We start from the raw sequence: 8,270 nt of genomic DNA, 5'->3' as shown, positions 1-8,270 counted from the left end.
TCAAATCAAAACCTTGGTGTGTCTGAGTCCAATTGGTGTGCTGGTATTCTGTTCTTGCTTCTTGTGAATGGCCAAAGGTAGTCAATTCCAGCCTCGCTGACAGTGGTAAGCAAAGTCAGCAGTTTGGAATAGATTCAATGCCAAGAGAGTCTTCAGCAAATCTTTAAATTAAAGATAAAGCCTCTATAAAAGTTAGGTTATAGTTTTCATTTTTACCTCCTTTATGGCCATTTTGAAATATTTCTTCACAGGCTGTAGAATTTTCTAGCTAAACATTCTAGTTTCTTCTTAAAAAAAATATTTATATATTATCTATATATATATATAACATATATATATATATATATACACACATACACATACTATACACACAGATATACATACACAAGAATTCTGCCCACTTTTTTTAAAAAAAGTAGCATACTTTCTGCATTACCAACAGATAGCTAGATAGATATGTGAAACTTGTGCCTTTTAAGCAAATACATTGACATTTTTTTATACTTCTGTATCTTTAATATGTGTGAAAACATTACATATTAAATACAGCCGGTGTGTAATCTATACAATTGTTGTGCAAGGTCTATGTGAAAGTCTTGAGGTGGCAGAATTGGTCAGGTTTTTCAATTAGCATGAGTTTTTAAGTTTTTCTTTTTTTTCCATTTTAACACTGACGGTCAAGTTGTCTAAAATATTGAACAAATACTGACATGTCAAGAGAGTTCGCATCTATTTGTCTTTGTGAAGGAGGACCTTAAAAGAGGTTTATTATTTTTTTTCTTTTTTCCCTATTATACATTGATACAGTACACTGCCAGGTGAAGAAAGAGCCGTAATAAAGCATGCGTCACCCACACCCCTGTATGAGACCCCTACATAAGGGGTCACTTGCATAAGGCACCATTATGAAGGTCAACAGTGCATTAACAGCTAGAAAACCAGAATGAGTCCTCAAGGCATAAATAAGAGAAACACAGCTGCATGGGAAAAGTTTCCAAGCTTTAGTGGTTCTATCCACCCATCTAAGAAAAATTGTAGATTCTCAGCCTAATGTAACATTAGACCAGCAATTTCCAGCCCCAGCCTTTAGACAATTGATACATGTCCAGTTTCTTCAAAGGGCATCATAAAATTTTCCAAAAAGTTAATTCAAATTCAGAATCATTTAAAAAATAATCCTCAGCTGCACAACACCTTTTTGGAAGGGGAGTGTTATAAAATAGAAAGGGGAAAATCATGTCTTGCCAGGCCCAGGTAGCCAGGGATCACTGTACTAGACAAATTGTATCTGAGCTGCTTGTTATTTGAAATTGAGATTGCAGTCCGGATTTAAAAATGGAAAAGCATATAGTTCCCCAGACCATGCATGACTTTTTGTATTATAAGGAAAAAATCATCATTGCGTTATATTTGTAAATACAGCTTATACAATGGGTTACAAATGAGCTCTGTTGTAGCAAGTAAAACAAGCTACTTGACACATTGCACATTTAATAGCTGCACCAGACACCATAAGTTCCTCTCACACAGGAAGGGGGACAGGGCTCCCCCTGCTCATACCACCCTCTGCTCCGGGGTCCTGAGTTCCCACTCCCACCCTCCAAGATTTTCCTCCTCCTTCTTCTTCTTTTTTTTTTGTTTTTTTTTTTTTGTTTTTTTTTTCTTTGTTTGTTTTTTGTTTTTTTTTCTAAGGTGCAGACACCCCCCAGGAAATGATTGGTGGTCGTCTCATCTCATGGTATACTCCTTACACACAAAACATTCAAACAACTTTTTGTTTCCATCTCTTGCAGTTTTGCTACTACAAGGGGAAAAAAAGTCTGCCTCATCATACAGTCAGTAATAGATCCTCAACATACAGTCAACCCAACCATTAACATTCTCAGTGCGCATGCTCACAGCAAAGGCTCAGGAGCCTCTCAGAAGGTTAGGTACCAGTGGCGAGTCCAGGGTCACCCAAACACCATGCACCATGGGTGCTATGCTGCTTCTTACATGACTTTTTTAGCCCTCAAAAGACCTTCAAAAGAGAGGCCCTGGAGGCAACTGGATAGGTGCAAAATGGCATGCTTTGGCTGGAACACGCATCCCTCCTTCCACGGCCTTCTCTCAGCCTGGAAGCCTTTTAGCCTACAGGAATCACCCCTCTGCTCCCTCAGAGGTGCCTCTTCATGTGCAGGGCCAGGTGGTCAGACCTGGAGAAACACCTGCAGGGTAAATCAGAAGCAAAAAAGTTAGGTTTCCTCCCTGGCTGTGTTATATACCAAAGGCCTCACTCACTCTCCTGTACTATCCAACCTGACTCCTCTGGAAGGAAAGGTGGGATGGCCTCCAAGTTCAGGGATAGGAAACCCTAACTTTCAGGAAGGCAAACTAAGAAGGTCTCCAATCTTGGAAAATCTGAACTAACCTCATTTCTAATTCTTTAAAGTTGAAAACTGTTGTAGGCCAATTCTTAAGAATACATGAAGTCACTCTGGGCTCACATACACCTAGTACAGGCTTCCTAACATGGACTGTTCGCAGACTAGGGGCTTTCTAAAGAGCCTCAGGCTTAAAAAGAAATGTCAACCAATGGCAGGAAACTGTGGGCTTCCTTCAGAGGTCTAGGAACACCCACCCTGCTCTGGTCATGGCACTCACACAGCCCTCATGCACGTACCTGTCACAGTGAGAGCATTTAAAAGGCTTGGCACCGGTGTGCTTTCGGAAGTGTCTGGTTAACTCATCACTTCTTGCAAAACGCCACTCACACCCTTCCCATGAGCATCTGTAAGGCTTTTCTCCTGGGAAGAGAGCACATGACAAGCGCGCCATGACTTCACTGACACGCTGAGGGGAGAGGCATTCGACAACACATGTGGTGGCGGGAGGAAAGCTCAGAGTCCCTGGGCCCTCAATTAGGGACCATACCTGGAGCTCTAAAGGGAACAAGCAGAATTTTTTCCTGACCTAGCCTAGGCTTCTAACTGTTGTTTCAGGGACCCAGGTTTGGCCAAGGCCATGCTAGCAAAATCCAAGTCAACATATAACAATGACAATTACTCAGGCTGGTGAAATACTTGGGAGGTGAGGTGTCAGCCCACTGGTTCCACAGCCTTGTGCAGGGCAGAGTTTTATTGCTTTCTCCATGGAAACTGTTTCCCTCCAGCACTATTTTGTTCCTTACTCACTTCCCCATGGAATGAGTCTCTGTAGTTTCCTCTGGGACCTTCTATAGTCTACAACACTGAAGTCATGAGTTTCTGGAAAATCTCATTCCAAGGCTTCCAAATCACTTTCTAAATGGCAATCAAAGTTGACTTCATTGCCTGGTCAAATTATAAATATTAGTTCAATAAAAGTGCTGAGAATAAAAAAAAAAGAAAAAGAAAAAGAAAAAGAAAGCTAAAGTCCATTTGGGACAGATTCCTCATGTCCCCTTCTTATCTCTGTCAATAAGCCGGATTTTCAAGACCCTGATTTCATCTCCCAGCAATTTGCTCTCCTGTTGGTAAGATAAGAATTCATAGCACTAGAACATTCTCAGCTCAAAATTATCTGTGACTCTTCACCAGTGACCCTAAATATCCTCAAGGTATTTGAGACCTTTCATCTAAGTTGTGGGGTTTCATTAAGAAGTCACTGTTGAGCTAAGGGGTATCAGAAAACAAAGGCTGTATGACACAAAGATATTCTCAATAAACACCACTGATCAATACTGGTGCTTCCAGAACACATGGGTATCACTCAGATCTCACACCATCACCATCAATACTAATTCACTCCACGTTGCCCGGGGACCCTCTGTCCTGTTCCTGGAATTTCATTTAAAAAATGAGGAGCAACCCAACATAGCATGTACACTGGTACAATGAGCACCATGGACCTTGACCAACTGGATTTCTGAATGGGTGGAGGTGTCCATGGAAAATACCGACTAGCCTCTTGTTTTGCTTAATCTGAAAGTATTAACCATTCATCTGATTCCATTGTCCATCCTGTAAGATTATACTCTGAACTCCAAAGAGACCCAAGTCTTTGGTGACCAGAATTTAGGAAGTGAGGATTTGTTTGATGAGACTTGGCTCCCTCCCAGGGCTGGTGAAATTCAGTGGCGCCCCACAGCGGCCGACCTCCCAGGTCCCATGAGGGGACTGACCTGTGTGAGTACGCTGGTGTGCTTTCAAGTGGGAGCTTTTGGTGTAAACTTTTCTGCAGCCGTTAAAGTGGCATCGATGTACCCTCCTCCTGCCGTCTGGAGAGGCGTCGCCACTACCCTTGTCACCCGGCTTCCCCGAAGTCCCACTGCGCACCTTCCCTGGTGAAGGTAGCTCTCCAGGCACACAACCCCACAGTTGAGAAGGTTCTCTGCTCAGTTCTGGAGAAGAAGGAGGCGTGGACGTTACAGAGGAGCTCAAATTTCCTGAATTGACCAAGACTTCGCTGATGGGGTCAGAGGTGAACTTGGTAGTGGGTGAAAGTTCCTCTGAGCTGTCAGATGATTCGCTGCTGACATCTGAGTTGAGGCTGTTGGTCTCTAAGTTGTAACTGAAGCTGGGGCTGATCAGAGTGTCCTCCGGGGGGCTAGAAGAAATCTTCAGTTCTGATTCCTCCTTTTTCTCCCGAGCCAGAATGATTTTGGTCCACAGATCTTCCTGGCTGTCAAATTTGATTTCTGAGGCTGAAACATAGCAGGGCTCACTCTGGAGGTAACGTTCCAACTCCAGGCAGGTCTGTGCAAAATGAATGGAAAAAAGGCACGTGATTGATAAGGCTACCAAGACTGGAACCAAAAGCACATTTGCAAAACATGCAAGAACAAAGGACAGGTAAACTTTGGCAGTGTCACTCACTATGAGCAGAACACCTTCTGTAATCAGAATCTGTGACCTTATGAAAGTTAGAGGAAATTCATTTCTAGGAATGGCAACAATCAGAAGGAAATGCAGAGGGTGAAACCTCTCTAGGCTTCCCCAATGCTGGACCAACGGCCACAGGAGTGATGATCACTAAGCCTGTTTTGTTGTTATAGTTACAAGTGTTGACATTTCTAATGAGTCTCCCAGTAAACCACACAAAGAAAATCAGCCACACATCCCCCCCCCAACAGGTTTAACCAGATTCTCTTGACATTCTCAAGAACCATGTGTGCTAAGGAAAGCCCCAGCCATCCACCGTTCACACGCCACAAGTATCCACACAAGACAGAAAAGACTGCACAGTACATAGGATGTTCTGATGGACCCCCTTAGGGACACAGCTGACAACACAGGGCCACACTCAAGAAAGGAGACAGCAACTAGCTGTCTGCATTCAGGGACATCAATGGAGTTGCAGAGAAACCACCCATTTCCTGTGTAGCAGAGACCTAGTATGTTTTCAAAGAATGCCATTCCCAAATGCAGGGCCATGTATTCCACAAAACTTTAATTACTTCTACAGTGGTCAGAGGGAAACAAGAGACTTCAGCAACAGGAGTGGAGGAATAATTCCAGAATGGCCATCTGCTATTGTAAAGGATGCAAGGGGGAAATTACTCCACGGCCCTGCTGGGAGTCCCACAATGAACAAGAACTTTATCTACTGGCCAAGAGTACAACTGTATGAGTCATCACTCCTATTTCTTTCACGCAATGCCAAAGGAGACTTCCTTTTGAAATTCTGACCAGCAGCCAAATAAGGGCCCGGTTCAAATATACATGCAGTGTGTCATGGACAGGGTGCCCCTCCCCAGCCCCACAACCAACCTTTCAAGAAGCTACAACTGCCGAGATCAGCATCCCCTCTCCCCACCATTTCAAACTTTCTAGCCACTGGAAAAGAAAAATGGTAGGAAACATTTTAGGATTAAATTATGTCTGCCCTGATTTTCACTAGGTTGCCTGCATGGCCATATAAGGTTGTCTGTGCTACTGGCAAGTCTACAGATTTAAATTTTGACACCCAACTGCTCTTTACAACAAATCATTTTGGGGACACGGGCCATCCTGAGCACAGGCTACTCAAAGGCTCCAGCTTACTTAGTGATATACCTCCTGTCATGATAATATGTACATTCTTCCCCCTCCCCGAAGACTCTTCATGCAGCAAGCATGAGCAAGCCGGGAGTGGGGGGGGGGGGCATTGTTTTCTCTTTCTCTTTTCCCCTAAAATTAGGTGTCTGAGTTGCAATGCATACTATGGTGTTCTGAAGAGAGGCGGCGATACATTTTATTGTTGTTCCAAAGAAAAAGAAAAGCACATTTATTGAGATCTTGTTAAACTTTAATAATCTAGCCAATTTAAAATCTCCATTATGCCGATGAGCACCAGAGACCTGAAGGAAGCTCTCTGAGAGTTTAAAAGCCTCTGAAGGCCACCAGGAGCCAAGTCTGGCTTGTTGCCCAAATCCCAAATGCCCGAAGGAAACTACTTAGATCAATTTCAATCACGTCCTAGGGAGCAGCTTCTTTGAGGAGGAAAAAGGGGGGAGGGGGACAAGGGAAAAGGAGGCAGGAGAGGATCGGGAACAATTAAGCAGGCATGAGAAGGGTGCAAAGCTTTGCATTTCATCCTTCTTCAAAGCTTTCTAGGCTTTGAAATCCACAGAATACATTTGATCTGCTAATTCACTTCGTGACAAAAAACAAACAGCACAGCAGGGCAGAGAGGCAACACCAAACCCTCTTTCTATCTTTTTAAAAACAATGGGTCAAGTGTTAGAGGCTCTCATCCCTCAAGCAATCCTAAGAATCAGAACGGGAAAATATTAAGTTTCTCCAATTTCCCATGCCCAAATTTCCCATCCACCAAAATGCCGGAAACCGAGGCTCTTCCCAAACTAAGACTTGAAGCAACTAGGACGGGCTCATTGTCATATGACTGACAAGTCACTGGTGTGCAAACAGCACCCCCCCTCTTCCCTTGGTAAACAAGAGAAGCAGGTAAGAAAAATAAGGCAGACCTAGGCAAATGTTAAGAAATCCAAAGAGGGAAAAGAAACTGAAAATAGCCTAGAGGGAGGGGAAAAAAACCTGGTCTACGTTTCGCTGGCAAAATTTTAGATTTAAAAAACTGTATGTACAAACACTATAAAGCAAAACAAAAACAAAATCCCTTTCCCAAAAAAAAAATCCCTTGGCAGTCAAGACAAGTTCGTTCATATGACAAGGTCCAGCTGTGGAGTTTGGACCTGGTACAAGCCCCAAACTTGTGCCAAGGGCTCGGGCCGGGATGAGGCCGAGGAGTTTGGGTTTCCCCTCGGGTGGATGCTGTTCAGAAGCTCCGGAACGGGCAAAAACACTGGGAACAACGAAGCGCGGCTCCGCTCTACTCAAATGACAACTCTGCTCCACGCTGGACAAGGCCCATTTTAGAGCGCCTTCCACACCGGAGGCAGCAGAAGGTCATTTTAAGATAATTATTTTAATTTAAAAAAATTTACACTAACAATAATAATAATCATAAAAAGATGCACTTCCAAGCACACACCATCTTGCCTGTGCCTCCGCGCACTCCCTCCTCGGCGCACCGGGCACGTGAAAATCTCTATTTACCTGTTGCCAATATTCCTCCAGGGACGGCAGAGCCGAGAAGTAGCCCGTTTCGTGCACAATCTGGAGTTCCTGGAAGATGCTGCACATTGGGAGCACATCCATGTCGGTTTGGAAAAGACAGTCCCCGCTGTCGGGAAAACAGGGAGGTGTGCGGTCTGGAGTCGGAGCCGAAACTCTCCCCGCGAGCGCAGGTGAAAGTTTCATGCAAACTCAATGGCACGGCAATCAGACGCCCGGTCCGGACCCTCCCGCAGCCCGCAGCGCGCGGAGCCCACACAATATTTGCAAACACCGGACTGACTGCAAACGTAACCCCTGCAAAACTTCCCTATTCAAAGCTCCGCTGCCAGCCACCCCCCTCCTCCCCCGCCTGGCTCCCCCCACTCCTCCTCCCCCCACGTGACTAGCCCCGCGCCCGCCCCGCGCGCTACCCAATCCCGCCGCGCCCGGCCCGGGGGCTGCGCGCAGATGATGTCAGCTCGGACCAATCGCGGGTGGTGACACACAGCGGCCCCGCCTGGCGTGACCGAGCCTCTCCATCACAGCCCTCTCCATTGGCTCAATTCGAACTCTGCCGGCTCTGATTGGAAAGGGGCCTCGCAGGCTATTTTTAGCAGGGTATATAAGGCGCCGGCCGCCTCGCGCCGAAGGAGTCGGCGCTGGGAGGTGCGCGGCAGAGCGCTGCAGTCCCGCAACCGGGGCTAGGGCGGCCGGGCCGGGGAACCCGGCCGGCCAGCGTCACCAGTTCGGTCG

The 8,270-nt window shown here is 45.6% G+C and overlaps 1 protein-coding gene across 1 annotated transcript; it reads right to left on the bottom strand.

The window, feature by feature from the left end:
• Positions 1 to 1,672: 1,672 nt before the first annotated feature.
• Klf6 (KLF transcription factor 6) lies at positions 1,673 to 7,849 on the bottom strand. The gene is made up of 4 exons (XM_026412715.2): positions 7,518 to 7,849; positions 4,142 to 4,715; positions 2,663 to 2,786; positions 1,673 to 2,207 (listed from the first exon to the last, which is right to left on the bottom strand). The coding sequence occupies exons 1-4, from the start codon at positions 7,719 to 7,721 to the stop codon at positions 2,156 to 2,158; spliced, it is 954 nt and encodes a 317-aa protein (XP_026268500.1). The 5' UTR covers positions 7,722 to 7,849; the 3' UTR covers positions 1,673 to 2,155.
• Positions 7,850 to 8,270: the final 421 nt, after the last annotated feature.

Source organism: Urocitellus parryii, chromosome 9 (assembly GCF_045843805.1).
Source record: "Urocitellus parryii isolate mUroPar1 chromosome 9, mUroPar1.hap1, whole genome shotgun sequence".
Taxonomy (NCBI): domain Eukaryota; kingdom Metazoa; phylum Chordata; class Mammalia; order Rodentia; family Sciuridae; genus Urocitellus; species Urocitellus parryii.
The sequence above is the reverse complement of the archived record's forward strand: the minus strand, read 5'-3'. Positions and strand labels throughout refer to the sequence as shown.

Excerpts from the sequence above, each read along its gene's own strand:
- Klf6 (XM_026412715.2), bottom strand. The coding sequence starts at position 7,721 with ATGAAACTTTCACCTGCGCTCGCGGGGAGAGTTTCGGCTCCGACTCCA. Across the intron at positions 2,787-4,141 it reads ACACCAGCGTACTCACACAG|GAGAAAAGCCTTACAGATGC; the intron begins GTCAGTCCCCTC and ends CTCTCTTCCCAG. Across the intron at positions 2,208-2,662 it reads AAATGCTCTCACTGTGACAG|GTGTTTCTCCAGGTCTGACC; the intron begins GTACGTGCATGA and ends TTTACCCTGCAG.